The sequence below is a fragment of the Hyperolius riggenbachi genome, chromosome 7 (assembly GCF_040937935.1).
Source record: "Hyperolius riggenbachi isolate aHypRig1 chromosome 7, aHypRig1.pri, whole genome shotgun sequence".
Classification (NCBI taxonomy): domain Eukaryota; kingdom Metazoa; phylum Chordata; class Amphibia; order Anura; family Hyperoliidae; genus Hyperolius; species Hyperolius riggenbachi.
The window spans coordinates 192142314-192164809 of record NC_090652.1 but is presented as its reverse complement, the minus strand read 5'-3'; the positions used below and the strand labels follow the sequence as shown (position 1 = coordinate 192164809).

At 42.9% G+C, this 22496-nt stretch overlaps 1 protein-coding gene across 1 annotated transcript in view; it reads right to left on the bottom strand.

The window, feature by feature from the left end:
- Window positions 1-1345: 1345 nt before the first annotated feature.
- Window positions 1346-22496, bottom strand: part of LOC137524742 (gamma-crystallin-3-like) — a 40282-nt gene continuing 19131 nt past the window's right edge. Inside the window, exons 2-3 of the mRNA XM_068244956.1 lie at window positions 4576-4818; window positions 1346-1699 (exon numbers count right to left, since the gene is read on the bottom strand). Of these exons, the coding sequence (XP_068101057.1) occupies window positions 1424-1699; window positions 4576-4818 (519 nt within the window). The 3' untranslated portion in view covers window positions 1346-1423. The remainder of the gene's footprint in view (window positions 1700-4575; window positions 4819-22496) is intronic.

Genomic DNA, 22496 nt, shown 5'->3' with positions numbered 1-22496 from the left:
GCCAGTGTGTTTTAACATGCTCGACTGCAGCAACCCTGAGAGAGCTAGGATCCTTACCATGACTTTCTAAAAAATGGGCCGACACACTGTGCGAAACAAACCCCTTCTTAATATTAAAAATGTGCTGATATATCCTCTTTTTCAAGGGCTGGGATGTTCTTCCCACATATTGTAGATTGCAACCACACGTTAACACATATACCACATAACTCGTGGAGCAGGTCATAAAATTTCTAATTTTAAATTCTTTCTGATTTTGACTGGAGGTAATGCAATCTACCCGATTAGTATTTGTCTCCCTACATATACAGCAGTTCCTACAAGGGTAGTACCCTGGTCTCTGCCATGGATTACTACCCCTCATTGGATCATATGGATGGAATACAAAAACAAACACTCCACTCAACACTATGTATGTATAAAACCTTGTTCTATTTTTTATTAAAATTCCTCTCTGGTTCCCTTTAAAGGGCATCCACAGCTATTATTTGTTAGTTGTGGAAAGGTGATTCCTTGATCCAGTCAAGGAGATGGTTCCTGTCCTTGTGGCTTTTTTTTTACCCCACTCTGGGGTACTCTGGGGTGCAGTGAGACTAAATAGGTTGAATTGATGTATGTATGTCTTTTCATCCTAGATAACTGTAACTATATAACAAGTGTGAATATCCAGTGATATCTAAGTTGATGTGTAACAAGTGTTGCCTGCATGTGAAATGATGAATTTTTGCAGGAACCACACTGAACGGATAAGCATCACCCAGATCCTCTCTTCTTCAGTCAGTAATCTTTGCTCTTTCACTCATTTATTGTGTCTCCTACTGCTGGTTATTTGAACAAGTCATGACATCATAATGGTGGAGATGTGGTGAACAGGTGACAGAAGACATGATCATTGGTTAAATTGAATATGATCTAGGAGCTGATAATTATACACAATTCAGTGTGCTACATGGCTAAGCTCTGCATTGGTTGTAGACAGCAGACAGTGGAGAAGGGAGGTTCTGGTTTTGCAAAAGTGCAGAGAATCATTATAACCAATTAGCATTGAGGAGAGCATCTTCTGCAGATAAACCTGCATTACCTGATTTGTAAGCCCTAGGGCCTCTTGAACACCAAGCATGTTGCAATGTGAAAAAATCACATGCAATGCTGACAAAAAAAAATCACACCACGTGTTAGTAATGTGACACAACACATGTGCAACACACATATCGTAAAGCATACAGTACAATTATGCTTCACTGCACTGTAAACATGCATGTTACCTTGTAAACCAGCTTCACTATTTTATGCAGAGGTACACATACCATGTATCTTTTGGAAATAAGAAAAAAAAACATAAGTATTATTGATGAAATTTCTGACTTTATTTTTTTTCTGCTTTCTGTGGATCACAAAGCAACTGCTTTTTAGGTTGAAGGAATCAGTAGTAATCCAGAACTCTCTTAAAAGAGCCAACTCTGGGACTGCTTGCACCCCATTCAGAATATCTTCTGTATTCACCAGGTCTCAGGTAGTACTGACGACCTCTGTAGTTGGGCTCTTCATAAAAAATCCATTGGCCCTCGGGAATACTGCAGGAGTGAATGTCATTGTATCGGAATTGTTCAAAGACATGGGGACAATCTTCTGTAAATTCCTTCATATGGCCTCCAAAATCTTCTTTCTCATAAACCCGTATCCTGGAGGTGCCTCGATGCTAGAAGACAGGATAATTTGTTTGAAATATTGACCCATTTCCTAGCATTGGTGTGTATATATGCAATTGCTAAAATAATTTTTAGTGTATGAAGCTAATCTTTTGGCATAAATACCTCCCCACTATTGCTCACTGATTATAGTAAAATAAATGACTTTGATGGTTGGTTCTGCCTAAAGGTGCGTACACATGCACTATTGTAACAAACGACGGATCCGTCAGACCCTCCCGCTGGGCAGTCTTACCAGTCTGCCGACAGCCTGTACACATGTCCTACTGTCGGCAGAACGTCCGCCTAATGGGAGGGTCTGATGGACCCGTCGTTTGTTACAATAGTGCGTGTGTACGCACCTTAATAGGCTAGTGATGGAGGTCAGGACAACATTAGCATCTACAAATACAAGAGCAGGGACAGAACAAAATACATTATTTCTGGCAGTTAGTAAGATGAACTGGCCGAGACCAAAGGTTGAAAGAAATATCTGTATTAGACATATGACCTCATCTTTTATAATAAAAAATAGCTGATGACCAAGCGTTGCCCGGGTATGTATTTTAGTTGTTGTCTCCACCCACTTTTTCTAACCATGACACACAGTCGCTCAATGGCCAAGTTTGTGAGCTGCGGGGTCCTTGGCATCAATAATTTAAATTTTCCCATTGAAATGAAACAAATCTGATTGGCTGTTTGTGGCTCTGCCCCTTTTGTGAATTTGAAGCCCAGTTACCCAGTGGCCAACTGTACCAGGTTTGAGGCCTCAGCCATTTACAGTGTAAGAATGGCAGCAATTTAAATAATCTAATTAAAATCAATATGTGAATCTTAATTGGCTGTTGTAGCCTTCACCCACTTTCCTGAATATTAATTTCAGTCATCCAGTGACCAACTATGGCAAGTTTGAGAACCCTGCCAATAACAGTGTAAGAATGGCAGCAGTTGAAATATTCCCCTTCAAAATCAATAGGTGAATTTTGATTGACTGTTGTAGGCTCCACCCACATTCCTGAATATTAATCCCAGTCAACCGCTGACCAAAAGTGCCATGTTTGAGAACCCTGCCTTTAACAGAGTAAGAATGGCTGCAGTTTACATTATCCCATTCAAAATGAACGGCTGAAATTGTATTGGCTATTTTATGCTTCACCCACTTTCCCTGAATTTGTAACCTTGGTCACCAAGTGACCAACTGTAGCAAGTTTGAGGACTCTGGCTTTATTACTGTGAGAATGGCAGCCTTTAAAATGTTTCCCATTGATGTGAATGGATGAAATCTGATTGGCTGTTGTGGTTCTGCCCAGATGTGCAGGGGGGACGCAAGACCCCTAGAACATATCTCTCCATGTAGAAAGCGATCTGTATACCAAATATGGTTTAAATTGGTCAAGGCATTTTCAAGTGATGGAGGGGCAGGCGTACATGAGTACGCGTGCGCATGCACGCACACACACACACACACACACACACACACGCACACACACACGATTTTATACAGAGAGAGATTACGTTTCCTTTTTGAAAAAATTGTTGGCATTTGTTGCTCCATAATTTTCAATTGTGCTCATAGTTAAAGGGAACCAGAGACGCCAGATAAAAGATTTTATACATTCCTGGGGCTTCCTCCAGCCCCATACGCACGGATCGCTCCCACGCCACCGTCCTCCGCTTCCTGTATCAGCCAGTTCTGGGTCCCATAGTTGCGGCCAGTCGGCGTCAGCACGCGGCCAATTGGCCGCATCACAGGGGCTCCCAGCATGCCATTACGCGCGTGGCTGCCTACTGCGCAGCCGCACGCGTAAGGGTATGCTGGGAGCCCCTGTCCGCCGGAAGTGACGGGACCCGGTACCGGCGGATCCATGAAGCGGAGGATGGCGGCGTGGGAGCGATCCAGGCTTATGGGGCTGGAAGAAGCCCTAGGTATGTATGAAATCTTTTTTTCTTTTTGTAGGTCTGGCATCTCTGGTTTCCTTTAAACTTTAATTTAAACATTGTCCTCCATAGAACATATTTAAATTTAAAATACTTGCATAAGGTGTGAGAGTACATTTGTCTACTTCCCAATCTACTGAGCTCATGTAAGTAAGCAGTGTGGAAATTTCATCAAACAATTTGGAGACAGAATCAGATGCATTTCCAGTGCAAATAAAGGTTAATTTCTTGGGTTTATTTTGTTTTGTTTTTGTTCTCTCAATCTCTTTATAGTTCAATCTTGGACTGCTGATTGCATTTTTTGCACTTGTCTGTAGCACACTAAGGGCCCGTTCTCACTAGGGAAATTAGCAGGTGATTCCCACTAATCACCGAAGCGCTAGCACTTTTTAAAGCGCTAGCATAATTATAACTATATGGCAATGATCTCACTGTCGCAATTGCCGCCGATCGCAGGCGTTCTGTGATTAACAGCAATCGCGAAACATGTTGCCTGTAGCATTTTTAAACAAAAAAGTAGTTCTGTGCCTGCACAGTATGCCGCTCAAAACGTGGGCGCAGTAAGGATGACCTCGAGGTTGTCCTCTGCGCCGTGTGGGGGCCCCGGGCGAGCGGCTGCAAATGGAGCTCTTGCACTGGGACAGACAGCTGCGAGGGGCTGGAGAAAGCCCCAGGTAAGTAAAACAAATTTACAATAGATCTGCCTGATGTTTCCTTTAAGGAAGGTTTTAGGCTGATTTACAGCATAGAAACATACATAAGCAGCTGGAGAAGGGTTAATGCTGAGGTATTACTACTATCAGCTACTTTTAAGCAGAGGTAAATTTAGAAATATAGCTGCCTACGGGTTACATAAAATCTGTCTCGCTATACGGAACAGTACAAAATCATTTGGGCATTTGAATCTATGCTACTTTATTTGAATTGCTATAGCAGAAAGTGATCCTACTTGAGGAGTCAAACGACAGGACCTGATGGAGTCATTGAAACCCAACCACTGTTGGTAGTCAGGGTATTCTCCCTTCTTCAGGAAGTACTGGTGTCCCTTGTAATTTGGGTGCTCATAGATCATCCAATTTCCATTTTCCACACGAATTGAATTGCAGCGGCTGAAGAAGGAGTGTAAATCAGCAGAGTCACAATTGCACTCATATGAACGACCTTGAAAGTTTTTATCCTCATAAAAGATTATCTGTAATAAAATATTGTTAAAGAGGTTTATAGAGAATCACAGTATTAAAGAAATGTGTTACACCATATGCATTATACAGACAAAACATGGAACACTAGTTTCATGGTTATGATATATTTTATAGGATAAATGTAAAAGGATAGGGTTAATATGTGCATGTAACAGTTTTGTTTTTATTCAAAAGCTATTTTCAAATTATCAATATTGTAGCACTTAAAATGTTTCCAAGGACTTTTCAGTAGTTTATTACATAGTTTCAAAGTGGGTAAGGAAGAAACCAGCTCCTTTTCTGCATACATGAAAAAAAGGTGCCTGGAAAAAAGGCACAGGGGATTGCTGCTAGTAGAATATTGTTAAAACTAGTCTACCTAAGCCCGTTTAAAAACGGGCTCTAGGTAGTGATTTAACCGTGCCACCGCCGCCAGTCAGTGCGCGTGCCCGCCGCGCACCCGGCAGCCTGCGCACGCACCCGCCTGCCTGTCACGCACCTGTCTGGCCACCGCGTGCGCGTGCACACGGCCGTCCTGCTCCCTGGCCTCACCTCCGGTCCCAACGGCTTTCTGTACTGCGCAGTACAAAAAAGCTTTGGACGGACAAACAGGGAAAGATGATGAGGCAGGGACAGTTAGGTTTTATTGTATAGGATTAGTGATATTCTACTAATGAATACTGATCTGATTACCGACAATTTACTATGACTAAACCTTACCCTACTTTCACTCAAAACCCTCCCTCTACCAATGCTTAATACACACACACACACACACACACACACACACACACACACACACACACACCTCCACCCCTATGCCTAACACAGAACTGTCCCTCCACCTATGCCTAACTCAAAGCCCCCTGGTTTTGCCTAATCTTTAATCATCCCCCCTGGTGGTGCCTAACCCTAAACGTCCCTCCTCCCTTTCCCAGTAGTGCCTAATCCTTACCCTGCCCCTCACCGCAAAGCTGCAATTTGCTGCAGTGAAGTGAAAGTTGGGGGCCCGGAGACACCCAAACTGCACTTCATTGCCGCTAATTGCAGTGGTTCTTGGTGCCCACATTTCCCTTCTTTGCCACTAATCAAAGCTTTTATAATGTTTTCCTGCTAAAGGCTGGCTGATGAGTGGTGGCTGAAGGTGTAATGGTTAAGGGCTCTGCCTCTGACACAGGAGACCTGGGTTCGAATCTCGGCTCTGCCTGTTCAGTAAGCCAGCACTAATTCAGTAGGAGACCTTTGGCAAGTCTCCCTTACACTGCTACTGCCAATAGAGCGCGCCCTAGTGGCTGCTGCTCTGCTCTGGCGCTTTGAGTCCGCAAGGAGAAAAGCGCAATATAAATGTTATTTGTCTTGTCTTGTCTAAAGCTTCTACTCCCGTTTTTCATGTTTCGCCTTTTCCTTATATTCTGATCTTTAAACATGGAGAAATTAAAGAAAAAACTTTGATTATATTTTATATCTATGTGTCACACCAAATGACACTTATCAGTACATTATTTACTCTCTATTCAGTCTAGGTCCGCTGACTCACAACAGATGGCAAAAGACCAATGGAAAAATACAACAAACCTATGCTTTCCAATGAACCTGTTCATACAGGTTATATTCACCATGTCCAGGTTTGTCTATTGCATGTCCACAATGTACAGACCAGACCTGCTTAATATTTTTAGAAAGCAGATTTGTTGCCATTAAGCCAATAGAAAAGGCACAAATCCAATCCCAAGTGCAGTAAACACTCCAAAAAAGCTCCAGCATGGAACTGGATACCTAATTGGCAGAATGTCAAAGGCAGAAGCATTTAGAGACACAAATTAACTAGGTTTCACCTGGACCCTTCTCCCTTTTTTCTGAGCACTGTAGCATTTGTTATGGCTGCTATAACTATTAACATGCCTTTGAAAGGAATATAAGGAACACTCATGAAGGGATCACCTTGCATGTAAAGCCACCTAACTTGTTGTACACTGCTAAGACTACAGGTTGCTAAAAATAACCAATATCAGAAGTAGGGTTGATTTAATATTAATATTATACAGAAGGAAAAATATCTCAGGCCGCATGATCCAGTAGATTTTAACATTTTTCTTTAAAACAAAAGACAAAAAACAGTTATTAAAATGTATACAGCAGAGTTCATGGTATTCACCTGATGCTCGATACATTTGCTTGCCAACCGGCCAAAAAAGTACAAATCTCCCCCTAGGTGCAGGCAGAACACTCACCAAGCCTCCACTGATCCTCCAGCTATGTCCTGCATCACTTCACGGGCTCCTAGCAGCTTTATGGCTTCCACTGTGCACAGAAACCGAAGTGTCAGCTGACCCGCATTGGGTCATGTGACATGCTGACTTGCGTGCACGGATGCCGGAAGCCACTAGGAGCCCACGAGGTGATGCAGGGCATCGATGGAGGATTGGAGGTGGCTCAGTGAGTATTTTGTGGTCAGGCAAACCACCCAGAACAACGTCCGAAAAAAGTCCATCCATCAGGCATGCCGGTTAGTTGAGATTTCCGGTTGCCTGAATTCCGGATAACTCTGCTGTATATGCAATTAAACAGAATAACACAGGATATGCTTAGTCTACTACTCACAATATATTGTAAACATTCATATGTATATGTAATGTTACTACCAACATTTGCTAAATGCAAGTATTATGCGATAACTCTTTTTTTTCCATTAACCTAAGGTTTGGTTATTAAAGAAAAATGCAATAGCATACAGGCAATAATCAAAGGCAGTTGACAAAAGAACACACCATAAAAATATATTAAAAATGTATGGTACTTCCCAGAGTAGAAAAATAAAGACAACCAGGCATATAAAATTCCGAAGCATTCAGTAAACATAAATTGCATAAGGTTATGACGAACAGCACAAACCCAGAGTGGTCACATGTGCATACTGCTCAGCCAGTGTTACCAAATGCGAGATAATTTGTCAGGGCACCCTCTGTGTTTGTAAATGAGTTTTTATATGGTAGAGCAGACTTAACCTTGTTTTTCCAGTCTTCAAGAGAGGGGCAGATGGGTGATAACCAAAAAAAAAAGCCACACATTGTTTACTAGCAAAGAGGGTTTCAATAAGAAAGGCTTTGTCAAATTTTGACATGCCTTAATCAGACATGTTCAGAATACATAATTTAAGGTCAAGTCAGGCTAGAGAGCCCATTCGGTCATGCAAAAAATCCACAATCTGCTTCCAGAAGTCCGCTACAGGTGGGACATTGCCAAAGCAAATGTAGAAAAGATGGATTTTGCAACGTACATTTGGGGCATCTGGCCAAAGCAGTAGGTGAGTATTTGACAAGTTGAGAAGGCAACAAGTAACTCTGATGGAGAACATATATTTGAGTGAGTCTATCACGCATACAGGGCGAGGCAATTTTGGGAATGGAAAGTTGGTCCTCTTCATCTAGATCTAAACCCTCTTGTACCCATTTCTCAAGTGATTAATCTATAACCGTTTGGGACTGATGTTGGAGAAGTAAAGAATATAGAGAGCCAATATGGTGTTCAACTGGTCCATCCTTAATACATTCCATAAGCAAGGAAGTACCTGTAAGAGGCATTCCATCAGGGAACTGGGCTTTAAGAGCGTGGGGGCGAGCTGCATATATATGAAGTCATACATGGTGTTTACTAGGGAGTAGGTTTATATATATATATATATATATATATATATATATATATATATATATATATATATATATATATATATATATATATATATATATATATATATTTTCAAACATTTTACAAACATTAAAGGATCATAGTTTCAAGTATTAATACATGTCCGTCAAACAAGATAAAAAGTTATACCATAACCAAAAAGCTCTCAAAACGAGAATAATGAGATAAATTAAGAAATGTCCCCCATCCCATGCTTTAAGCTCTAAACTTATAAATTATTTATGTACAAAGGGGATTCTCAACAAAACCTTCACCTGTCCTCTTCTTCCCTTGATCCTCACAAACTCTCTCCTTTCTCAGATGATACTAAGAGAGAATTCTTCACCCCTGTTCTCAGACGTTCCTCCCCATCCACCCTTCCACACTTCTGGCTCCCTTCCATTCTACTTACTTGACCATACCCATGCATACACAAAACAAAAGAAAAAAAAAGTTGCAATATACTGTGTTCAGCTGGGGTTATAGTCAGTTGGTTTCTGTTGCTTTTTCTTATTCCTGATTTCTGACCTGTTTTACAATTTCCTTTTTATAGTTAATGGGGAAATATTGCAGGAGAGAAAGAAGAAAAACAGAAACAAAACAAAAAAAAACCACCAACCCGACACATCCATACCCTACTATATCGCTCTCTGGTCCTCCACCACCCCCCACCAGACCGTCCACCTGCCCCCTGCCCGGGCCGGAGCCAGGCACAAGCCCACTTCAGGCAGGTCAAAGCCCAGTCCCCATTCCAGGGGGTCATTCTCCTTTCTCTTCTCTTCTTCCCTCCCCCCCTCACTATTTCCCTAAAATTCTCTAATAGTGATTTTATATTGGAGCGTCTCTCTAAAATCTATCCATGGGGCCCACGTACTTCTAAATTTATCCAATTGATTATGTATGACATGAGTAAGGTCCTCCATTTTCATTGTCTCCTCTCCTTCTCTGATCCAGTCCCCAACTGTCGGGGGTGAGGTCGATCTCCATCTCCTAGTGAATAGTGATCAGTATTTTAATAGCGTTCAGCAGATGTCTTAATAATGAGTTTTTATATTTCTTAATGCTCCAGCCCGTCTCTTGGAGCAGCAGGAAAGCAGGGTCTCCGTTCCCACAAGGTCCCCTATAAGCCTTATTATCCCTTTCCAGAAATCCTCACATTCCCAGAAGATATGCAGTATCGTGCCCCTCTTATCTTTGCACCGCCAGCAGCTAGGATCAACATTCGGGAAAACTCTATTTAGTTTATCCGGGGTCCAATACAATCTGATTAAAAATGTATAGTTGGATTGCTGCATTTTAGTTGCAATTGAAAACTTATGTGCAAATAGGGCAATCCTCTTCCACTGCTCTTCTGAGAAGGTCCTAGTCATATCTCTCTCCCATCTAGCTCTAATATCTACCGCTAGGTCTCGCTCTTCATTCAGCATTTTATATATTTTGGAGATTATCCCCTTCTCTGCTTCCTTCTTTAAACATAGATCCTCAAAGGGAGTAATCTCCCTCGAGAATTCGCTTTTTTTCCCCATATGATAATAGGAAGTGGCAAAACCTTATCATCATCCATTCATCCAGTCACCCTCCTTCTATCGCTGCTGCGACCTCTTGCAGAGGTATCCACATCCCATCACTAATCAGATGTAAAGCCCTTACCTCTCTCATCTCTCCTCTTCCTCGAGCCCCTCCGGAGGAGGCGCAGGGTAGATTTGGGTTGCCCAATAAAGCGAGAAGCGGGGTTGGCCATAGGGAGATCTTCCCTCTCTCCCTGTATCTATAAAGAATCCCCATGGTATTAGCTATGATTGCCCCCGCTGGGTGCTCTATTTTCCTGTGACTCTCTATCCACGGGGCATGTCTAAGGGGGTATTTCATGAGTTCTTGCTCCATACTCACCCACTGTTTTGTGTCCCCATGTCTGGACCAGTCGACTACCCTGGTTAGGATCACCGCTGTATGATATAGCCTCACATTAGGGACTGCCAAACCTCCATCCTCTTTGTTAGCAAACAATAAGAACATCCTAGTATGTGGTTGCTTCCCCTCCATATGAACTTTGTAAAAATCCGCTTAATCTGCTGAAAGTAGTGTGGTGGAACTCTAATCGGTAAAGTCTGAAACAGGTAGAGGATTTTTGGCATTATTGTCATCTTCAATATATTAACCCTACCCAGCCATGAAAAAAGGCCATTATCCCATCTCTGGAGGCTCCTCCCGACCTCCTCCAGCAGAGGGGGGAAATTCTCCTGATATGTTTCCTTCCATGATGGCATAAGCTTCACTCCCAGGTATGGTACCTCCCCTGAACCCACCTAAATGGGGAAATTCTGAGCCATCCTAGAGATCGTTTCCTGTGAAAGTCCCACCGACAATGCTCCACATTTATTAAAGTTAATTTTAAAATTGGAGACCTCCCCATATTTCTTAAATTCCTTCATCAGGCTAGGTATCGATATGTGGGGATTCACCCAAAAAAGTAACAAATCATCAGCATAAGTAGAACAATGCCTAATTGCTTGGCAGATAGATGGTAAGATAGATACATTTCCAACATGTTGAACTTTATCTATCTGGCAGGTAAATCTAATGCTGGGCATACATGGTTAGATTTTTCTTATCAATCGAGCCGCTGATGGCTCGATTGATAATTTCCGACTTGTCCGATTGCCCGCCGGATCGATTCCCCACTCGATGCCCGCGGAAGGACAATAGCGGAAAACGAGCGGAAGATAAGAAAGCGCCTAAAGGGATGAGCGGGAATCAATTCAGGCGCACGCGGGGACGCTGCGGGAGTCAATCCGGCGGCTAATCGAGCCGCAGAAACGGTTCGTGTATGCCCAGCATTGCAGAAAATGGTATGGTGTATTCCCAGCATAATGCTGGGATTATACCATACAATTTTCTGTAAGATTTACCTGCCAGACAGATAAAGTTCAACATGTTGGAAATTTATCTATCTTACCATCCATCTGCCGAGCAATTAGGCATTGTTCTACTCAGCAGGATATAAACAGAAGACAATGCACCAGAGATAATGACTATTCTCTACAGAAAATAATCTAATTATGCATTCTAACAGAAGAATCTAACAGAAAATTGTATGGTGTAAACCTAGCATAATGCTGGGCATACACGGGTCGATAATTGTTATCAATCGAGCCACTGATGGCTCGATTGATAATTTCCGACATGTCCGATCACCGCGCGGATCGATTCCCCGCTTGATACCCACGGGCGGACAATAGCGGAAATCGAGCAGAAGATAAGGAAGCGCTCGCGGGGACGAGCGAGAATCGATCCGGGCGGCCGCAGGGACGCGCGGGGATGTGGCGGGAGTCGACCCGGCGGCTAATTGAGCCGCCGGATCTAACCGTGTATACCCAGCATAAGAGAGGAGGGAGGAATTAATTGAAAACCTTTCATGATCTGTCCCAAGTATGTCTTTATCTGACCAAATCAACGCATTACAATGACATTCACTTATAACAACTAAGGGGGATCATCTCATCTAGGTAGTAGTTAACCATATAGTGTTAACATATCTTAAAGAACTTTTGGTTTTTGGCTGAGATTAATAAGACCTCAACACATTTCATGAACCATGATACAGATAGTGTTCACTTCTTCAGGAGCAATCCCCGATTATTTCTTAATGTGTTGTTGTTGCGAGGACCCATTCCAAATATGTATACTTTTTTTCACTGGCTACCAATTAACCAGAGGATCCAGTTTAAACTCTTAACCCAAACCTACAAAGCTCGCCATAGTCTCTCTTCCATGTGCATCTGTTCACTAGTTTCCAGATGCCATCCCAACCACAATCTCAGATCTACACATGAGCTTCTTTTATCATCCTTCAGAATTTCCTCCTCACATTCGCGTATACAAGACTTTTCACGTGCCTCCCCCCTCCTCTGCAAAGCCCTTCCACAGCACATCCATCACTCTCCCACCTTTAAAATCTTTAAACACTCCCTCAAAACTCACTATTTACAACAAACAATATGCTCTAACTTGGGCCATTCCCCCTTTAACCTCTCATCAAGTTTTACTCCTTACTAGATAGAAAGTACTGCCTGTATGTATACTGCATACTTCCCCACCTCTTGTTTTCCCCCATTCCTTTAGATTGTAAGCTCACAAGGGCAGAGCTCTCTTGCCCTTTTGTGTCTTGGAATTTGTTATTCATTTCATAGCTTGCACTCTGTTATACATTTTATTCATAATGTTACATATGTCATTGTAATCACCAGTTCTGTATTTTGTAGCAGTTTCCTTATTTAATGTATATCATTGTCTGTATCATTATGTACCCCTTGTTTGCTTTCCTACTTTGTACAGTGCCACGTAATATGTTGGTGCTGTTTAAATCAATAATAATGATAATAATAATAATAGTTAAATGATGTATGGCACAATCCATATCCATCCCTGATTAAACCGAACATATGTAGATATCAGGGCCTCAAAAATCGGAACTGTTCCAATTTTGAGAGCTCATCCCTAATCAGAAGCACGTTAGAAACAAAAATTATTTTACTTGTACTTCAAGAAGTTAAAATCTATAAGAACACTTGTAATTCAACTACTAAAAAATTATGGGACTCATAATACTCATAAGAGTGGAAATGCAAAAATGGGATATTTAAAGGGTAGCCCACCAATAATGATGAATGAAGAAAATAACCCACTAGACAACAATGCAAACATCAGAGCTTTGCTCAGCCTACAAAAATGATAGTTAAACTGTTCCCCATCACCCTCTTGCACCTCTGACACTGTAGTTGCCATTGGCAGGTTTTGGTCAATTGTTATGTATAGAGTGCTTGGGGGGCCCCATTGTAAAACTTGCATCGGGGCCCACAGCTCCTTAGCTACGTCACTGGTTGTTCTAAATAAAATGACACCTGGGTTAAACCAACAAAGATTGAAGACCATCCTGAACCTGAGCACAGAGCAAGGTCCAGTGTTTGTTTACTTGATCAAACAATTATTACCACTAAATAACTTAAATTCAGTTGTGCAAAGTATTAAAATTGCTTTTAACAGTGCAATCTCTTCTATTACAGAGGACCTGTCACGTATCCAAGCTTGATGAAGCAGCTGCTGCAGATAAATGTAGGGATCAGAATATCCCAGAATATACCTCTTTACAAAAAAATCCCATTTCCACACAAATCATCTTTTAAGCTCTCACGCGCATGGGGCATCCCTGAGAAATCAGTTTTAATGACACCAATTAAAGTGAACCAGAGATGAAATCAAACTGATGAGATAAACTATTATATTTTTTCTCCAACTCCTTACAATGACTATTTTTTGCGTATCCCAGGGTTTTATTTTATATTTAACCATTTATAAAGTAGGTTGAGGCCTCTTTCAAAGTAGGACGTTGCGTTTTGATGCAACGATAAAATTGCAACGCAAATGAAATTACGCAATGCCTCAAAAAAGTTGCAATGCAACTTAATGCCCCGTTATGGTTGCAAACAGTAGAGCATACAGGAAATGAAAAGTATGTTTCCAAGTCATTACTGGGCATGTGCAAACAGTCCAACGAAGCTAATAACGTGTATAACGCACTGCACGCAGTACTTTCACTTAACGTGCATCGTTAGTCACCAGTGCAACGTGTGCACTGTGAGTGGGGCATTGATTTTTCATTGCAATGAGTTATTATGCGTTAAATGTTGTTTCAACGTGTGACTTTAATGTCGCACCGTGAAAGAGGCCTAAATGTTTTACTGTCTTTAAAGCGGAATATAACCCTGCATTTCAACTTTGCTCTAAAACATTATTTACAGCATAATATATGCAACCAGCATTTTTTTTTTTACTAGACCAGCATTGGAAGGGTTACATACAGCTTTAAAGTTTGTGGAGAGAACTGCTCCCCGCAGCTGAAGTTCAGATAGATCAGGGCCGGGCCGAGGCATAGGCTGGAGAGGCTCCTGCCTCAGGGCGCAGTGTAGGAGGGGGCGCAGAATTTATTCAGCTGTCATTCCCAATTGTGTTTGAAGCAGAAAGAAATAAGAAAAGGGGATACATGGCAGTGACTATAAGCCAGATAACTAGAGATTAAGGTGTTGGGGGCACTGGGGCGCCTCTTAGTCTAATAGCAATCAGTGTGTGACGGCTGGGGTGGAGGGATGGAGGGGCGCACTTTGGTGTCTTAGCCTTGGGTGCTGGAGGACCTTGTCCCGGCTCTGAGATAGATACATAGATACATTTAGCTAAACAGAATGTAACAAGTGAGGAATGTTACACACCCTTTGGCTGTCCTCCAGCTCATGCACAGTCAGAGAGAGTGAGTTACATTCCACACTTAGATACATTTTGTTTACTTAAATGTATCTATCTAAACTTCGGCTGCAGGGAGCAGTTCTCTCCAGGAACTTTAAAGCTCTGTGTGTAACCCTTCCAATGCTGGTCTAGTAAAAAAAAAAATGCTGGTTGCATATAATATGCTGTAAATAATGTTTTAGAGCAAAGTTGAAATGCAGGGTTATATTCCGCTTTAATAAGTGGCAGCCTATTAAGTGTGCCAGAGTGAGCTAGAAAAAGGTCAATATTTCTTGTATTTTCTCTCTCCTGTCCTCAGAAGTTGTATTCTGGCAGAAAAACTTTGTAATTTGCTTATCAGTGATGTTTACTATATTCCTGTCAAGGTACTGACAATAGAGAAGCTGTCACTTCCAAGCATATAAATTAACTCTTTCAGGCAGCAAAATAAAACAAGTATTGTATATACACATGTTTATCTCATCATGTCAAATATTGCCTCCGGTACACTTTAGCTGGTTCGCGTTCCACAGTTTTTACCCCGTAAAAGTGTACCAGAGACAGCAGGAAAAAAAGATTTGATACTTACCTGATGCTTCCTCCAGCCCCATAAGCATGTGTGAGTCCCTCACCATCCTCCCAGGGTATCCAATCTTTTTTCCTGCTGTCTCTGGTTTTCTGTAAGGTTCCTGACATTTTTGACACTTTAGCTGTGTCGTTTTGAAACAGCAGTAACTTTTTTATTGCTTATCCCATCTTAGTGATATATGTCTTGTTTTGTTTTTTTCAGTAAAATCTAGGCTTTCTTTCTCCCAAAACTATTTTATTTTATAGTAATTTTATGGAAAAAAAAACATAAAAAAATGTATTCTTTTGCCCTTCCCGATTAAAATGATACCCTATGTGCCATATTTTATTACTAGCTGAGCATGTTGTGGACTGTTACCCCCAACTTGTGTGTCTGTGCCGGATGGGTTCACTAAGATGACAGCTCGGGGGCTATAGCGCTGTACAGATACACTGCTAGGCATCGAGTGATACATCTCTAGAGCATAGGAGCCCCAAACTTTCACCCTAACAATCACATCCGATCGATATATACAGCAGTCATTAAAAGCTTGTAAACCGGACCGGTATAGGTATTGCAGGGGTTAATAATGGGTTAATAGGCTAGGTTAAGGTTAAAAACTGGGTATTAAGAAAAAAATTAATATTTTATTGGGACCATGTCACTTTCATTTTTATTTTCTTTCTAACCTGCTGGGCGGTCTGGACGAGCTCAGCTCGTCCAGTACCGCCGGAGCCTGCCGCTCAGGCCCTGCTGGGCCGATTTGGCTCAAATAAAAAGCAGCACACGCAGCCGGCACTTTGCCAGCCGCGTGTGCTGCCTGATCGCCACCGCTCTGCGGCGATCCGCCGTGAGCAGCGGCGGAAGAGGGTCCCCCCCAGCCGCCTGAGCCCAGCGTAGCCGGAACAAAAAGTTCCGGCCAGCGCTAAGGGCTGGATCGGAGGCGGCTGACGTCAGGACGTCGGCTGACGTCGATGACGTCACTCCGCTCATCGCTATGGCGACGATGTAAGCAAAACAAGGAAGGCTGCTCATTGCGGCCTTCCTTGTTTATTCTGGGCGCCGGAGGCGATCGGAAGAACGCCTCCGGAGCGCCCTCTAGTGGGCTTTCATGCAGCCAACTTTCAGTTGGCTGCATGAAATAGTTTTTTTTTTATTAAAAAAAACCCCTCCCGCAGCCTGCCTGGCGATCTTAATAGAACACCAGGCAGGCTAAAGGCTACTTACACACTAAGACGTCGCGTTTTAGGGGACGTTATGGTCGCATAACGTGCCCCTAACGCAACACCTGCTGGTGCGGGAGAGGACGTTAGAGTGAGCCGCGTTAGGCGACTCTATCCGCATAAGGTCTCCCAGAGTGGCGCTGATTGGCCGGCGGGACCACGTGATGCGGAGCGAGACACTCCGCATCACGTGGTCCCGCCGTCCAATCAGCGGCCGCCAGTGCAGTGCATATTAAGTAGCCATGTGTGCGACTACTGTAGCGGCATCTCCCCGCCTCCTCTCCGCCCCCCACTGAGCATGTGCAAACAGTCTAACGCGGCTAAAGCCGCTAGAACGCACAGCATGCTGCACTTTCACTACAACGTGCAGCGTTACATGTAACGCAACGTGGGCAGTGTGAACAGCCCACTTGTGTTACATTGCTGTGCGTTGGGGGAGCGTTACAGGCTGCACTAACGTGTGCCTGTAACGTCCCTGTGTGAAAGCAGCCTAACTTTTAAAAGTTTTCCCCCCTAACTTTATTGAATGATTGTTGCTATTAGCTATGAACAATCATTCACAGGACCATGTACATGCACGTGCACAAGTGTGGGAGTGGGAGCGCACACAGGCATGCGCATGCACGCATGGCGGCAGGTGGCGGTTTTAATGCAGGACATAGATTTAATGTCCTAAAACGTACAGCAGCACTAAGTAGGATAGAGAATCTACATCCTGGAACTACAAGCAGCAAAGCTCTGTCAGGACTTGTTATCTATCACCTTACAAAAAGAGAAGGACTTAGGCACTACATCAGATAAGTATTAACTGGAGATGATTTTTTTTTTTTATTTTCAGTTCTTTCTAGAAAAGGAAAACTGCTACATTAAGAAATACTAGTGAAATATAGGGTCCGATCCAATTCACTTTTCCTCCTAAGTTTTCTCCTAAGTTTATAATCAGTTTTCCCACCCTCTGAATCAGGGGTCTAGTCCTGGAAAAGAAGTGAGTGGACTCACCCCAAAAACCTCTGCGCCGCGCGCGGCGCGGCACGCCGACAAATGGGCGTGGTTAAGCATAGCGTGGGCGTGGTCATGGGTGGGGCCAAATATACATGGCCTTAGCAGTGGTATAAAAGGTCTGCCAGGGGAAGTTTGAGCTCTGTCGTAGTGTATCCCCCAAAAACTAGCTGTAATCTGACAGCATTTCACCAAAAATACACATAATCTGGCAGAGGTTCCTCCAAAATACAGATAATATGGCAGTGGTTCCCCCAAAATAGACAATCTGGCAGCAGCAGTTCCCCCAACATACACATAATCTGGAAGCAGTTCCCCAAAATACGTGAAACCTGGTAGTGGATCACCCAAAATACATGTAATCTGGCAGCAGTGGTCCCCCAACATACACAATCTGGCAGCGGTTCCCCAAAATACACGTAATCTGGCATCAGCGGTTCCCCAAAAATACATATCTGACAGCAGTTCTCCCAAAATAGGTACCCCCAGTATAGCTAGCCAGGTCTATAGGTGTTCCCAGTATAAGTAGTCATGTGTATAGTTGTCCCCAGAATAGGTGGCCAAGTGTATAGATGTCCCCAGAATAGGTAGCCAGGTCTATAGGTGTCCCCAGTATAGCCAGGTGTCCCCAGTATATGTAACCAGGTGTTCAGGTGTCCCCAGTATAGCCAGGTCTATAGGTGTCCCAGTATATGTAGCCAGGTGTATAGGTATCCCCAGTATAGCCAGGTGTATATGTCCCCGCAGTATATGTAGCCAGGTGTATATGTCCCCAGTATATGTAGCCAGGTGTATAGGTGTCCCCAGTATATGTAGTCAGGTGTATAGGTGTCCCCAGTATATGTAGCCAGGTGTATAGGTGTCCCCAGTATATGTAGCCAGGTGTATAGGTGTCCCCAGTATATGTAGCCAGATGTATAGTGGCCCCAGTATATGTAGCCAGGTGTATAGTGGCCCCAGTATATGTAGCCAGGTGTATAGTCTCCCCAGTATATGTAGCCAGGTGTATAGTGGCCCCAGTATATGTAGCCAGGTGTATGGTGGCCCCAGTATATGTAGTCAGGTGTATAGTGGCCCCAGTATATGTAGCCAGGTGTATAGTGGCCCCAGTATATGTAGCCAGGTGTATAGTGGCCCCAGTATATGTAGCCAGGTGTATAGGTGCCCTCCCAGCTGGAGGGGAGCAGTGCAGCAGAGAGGAGCATTGGGCAGAGCAGCGGGGAAGGGTGGACGTTTCCCCCCCCCCCTCCCTCACCTTAGGGCTCCTCTCCCTGGCTCTCCCCTCCATAACATTGAGGCTGTGACTGGCGGCGGTGGCTGGCGGCGGTGGCTGGCGGCGGCGGTGGGCGGGACTTACCTCCTCCAGTGTTCCGGCGAGTGGATGCTGTGGCTATGCGTGCAGCTAGTCTGGTCTAGTGAAGACCAGACTAGCTGCACGCACGCACGCACAGCGTCCACTCGTCGGAACACTGGAGGAGGTAAGTCCCGCCCACCGCCGCCGCTGCCAGCCACAGCCTCAATGTTATGGAGGGGAGAGCCAGGGAGAGGAGCCCTAAGGTGAGGGGGGGGGGGGGAAACGTCCGCCCTTCCTCGCTGCTCTGCCCAATGCTCCTCTCTGCTGTGCTGCTCCCCTCCAGGATGCTAGGGGGGACGGCGTCCACTCTGCACTAATAGTAAGTGGACGTCGTCCCCCCGCGTTCACGCAGGACTCGACCCCTGCTCTGAATATAATGTTCTTTAAACCACCTGCAAGGAAGAAAATGTATTTTGACAGTACTTTTTCACCTACTTTTTTGGTACTTTTTCATTTGCAGAATGTTAAGAAGTTATTTTAAGCAAGGGATGAAAAACGATCACCTAAGAGAAAACTTCATAATAAATGAATTGGTTCAGGTGAGTTTTGTCTAGGTTGTATAAGTACACATTGGGCCGATCCTATTAACTTTTTTTCTCCAAGGAGATATTTTTGGAGAAAAAGTGAATTGAATAAGGACCATTGTCTTTTTTTGAGATGCTGGAAATTAACAAAAATAGACATCCCCCAATATAATGTAATACATGAATAGAGATGGCTCGAACCTCCGATTTTCGACTCGTGAACCTCGAATTCGGACTTCCGAAAAAGTTTGCGAACCTGCGAACTTTTCGAACCGCAATAGACTTCAATGGGCAGGCGAACTTGAAAAACTACAAACACTGTTTCTGGCCACAAAAGTGATGGAAAAGATGTTTCAAGGAGTCTAACACCTGGAGGGGGGCATGGCAAAAGTCCCAGGGAAAATTACGGATTTGCCGTACAGCAGGATTATAATCCCTAAAAGGTAGAATTCACATTGCATTGCTAAATTGGAGGTCTAAAGTGCTTGAAAACATCTTTCGTGTGTATACATGGATCAGCATTGATAACCTTATTTTTATTTGGAAAGGCGACATTTCTACCATCCCACATTTTATTGATTATCTTAATTCCAACCCAGCAGGGTTACAATTTACATACCACCATCACACATCTTCCATAGAATACCATGACCTTACCCTATACATCGAATCGAATCACATCAAAACAAAAACTTATTTCAAACCGGTCGATGCCAATAATTACATTCACTTCAAAAGTTTCCATCATCACCCCTGGATTACCAATACACCATACAGTCAGTTCAGGAGAATCTACAGGAATTGCACAGATACATCACAATATGACATCCAATCCAATATCCTCACCAAAAAATGTACGGACCGCCAATATCCTAAGACCTTGATAAAAAACGCTAAATTTAAAGCCAAACGCCCCAACCCCCCGAGTACTGATGCAAAACTAACTAACAACACAGGCCCTCCAAGGTTCATTACTCAATACAATGCCCAGCATTCGCACATTCGTGACATTCTAACCAACAGATGGGAGATCCTGATGCAGGACCCCTTCTTAAGGCCGCTATTACCCAAAGCACCATCCATCACATATAGGAGAGCTCCCAATCTCCGCAACATTCTTGCACCCAGTAAACTGCGTCCGCCCACACAGCCCCTGCCCACTCATTCAGAACCACTCAAACCAGGCTGCTTTCCATGTAACAAGACCCGCTGCACAGCCTGCCAATTCATCAACACTAGTGTATCATTCTCTTCTACCAGTACCAACTGCAATTTCCCTTTGAAAAAACGGTTTACTTGCGACTCCAAATATGTCATCTATCTCATCTCCTGTCCGTGCCGGCTCCAGTATGTGGGGAGAACCACCCAATTAGTACGCTGCAGAATCGGACAACATAAAAGAAATATCATTAAACAATTTCCCCTTCACAGTGTGTCACGTCACTTCAGCACCCATCACAACAGCAATCCACTGCTATTCAATATTACACTGATTGACTCAGTGGATACAAGAAAACAAAATGCATTTGATCTCCTCAAAAAACCCGAAATGTTCTGGATACAGACATTAAGAACCCTATCCCCGGAGGGCCTTAACGAAGTTATAGAAAAAATCCACTAACCACCCCTGTCAAAAGTTTTGCTTTCATCTTGGTCGCTCTCTTTTATCCCCAAAGGGAAAAAAAAAATATATATTTTTTATGTATATGTGTGTGTATATGTGTATGTATGTGTATGTATGTATATGTATATATATATATGTGTATATATATATATATATATATATATATATATATATATATGTATATATATATATCTTATCTTCTATTACTGATGTTTATTATTATCTTCATTATGACTATTATTATCATCCTTCTAATACAATGATAATTATTACAGCTGCAAATATTCGTCTACGATATCAAAACCGTAGACGGGATTATACACTATATATTACCAGGCCTGGACAATTTTTGCCAATGGCCTCCTCATATTTTGGATATATTACAATTGTTTTTATGTTTTTTATGTGTTCTTCGATTTTATGCTTATATCTTCATGTCATATTCACATTATTTTTTATTATAAATTTTTATTTTTATTTTTTTATTTTTTTTATAATCTTTATTATATTTTTTATATATATTTTATTATTATTATTATTATTATTATTATTATTATTATTATTTCAGAAGTATACACTATTTTATTTACCAATTGTAAAAAGTCGGACATTGTTCATGCTTTTATCTTCATTATCTTTCAGCATGTATAATGACATTTGAAGTCTCTTCACTATACTTGTTCTTTTGAACCACTAGATGGCAGCAAACACACCACTGTGCTCCATGTTCCCTTTCTAAACACTGCCCTGTGCATGCAGAGAAAGCATGCATGTTATGTACAGCTGGCAGCAGCTGATTGGAGGACTCTCTGTCCCCATGGCCACTGACTCCACCCACTGACAACACCGCCCTGTGCATGCAGAGAAAGCATGCATGTTATGTAAGACCACATACACACCAATCTACTCCTTAAAGCTGGCAGCAGCTGATTGGAGGATTCTCTGTCACCATGGCCACTGACTCCACCCACTGACAACACCGCCCTGTGCATGCAGAGAAAGCATGCATATTATGTAAGACCACATGCACACCAATCTACTCCTTACAGCTGGCAGCAGCTGATTGGAGGACTCTCTGTCACCATGGCCACTGACTCCACCCACCCACACTGGAGCAGCTTCTGGATAGGCCAGAGCTGCCAGCATTAACACATTTAAAGCAGCAAGCGACCTCACAACAGTACAGAGGTGCTCTGCTTGCTATAACTGAATTGCTGGTAAGTCTTTATCTTTATTTTTAACCACTACACATGCCTTTTTTCCTCTCTTGCCAGCTACAACTTATTCCATTCCCTACCTTCTACTGAAATATACCTAAAGCGGTCAATTTGATACCAACTTAATCTGATTTACTAACTACCTTTTACCACTGTTATCTAGTCCATTCCCCTATACACATTATGTAGTTTACACTGACCCATTCCTTGCAATCACCCC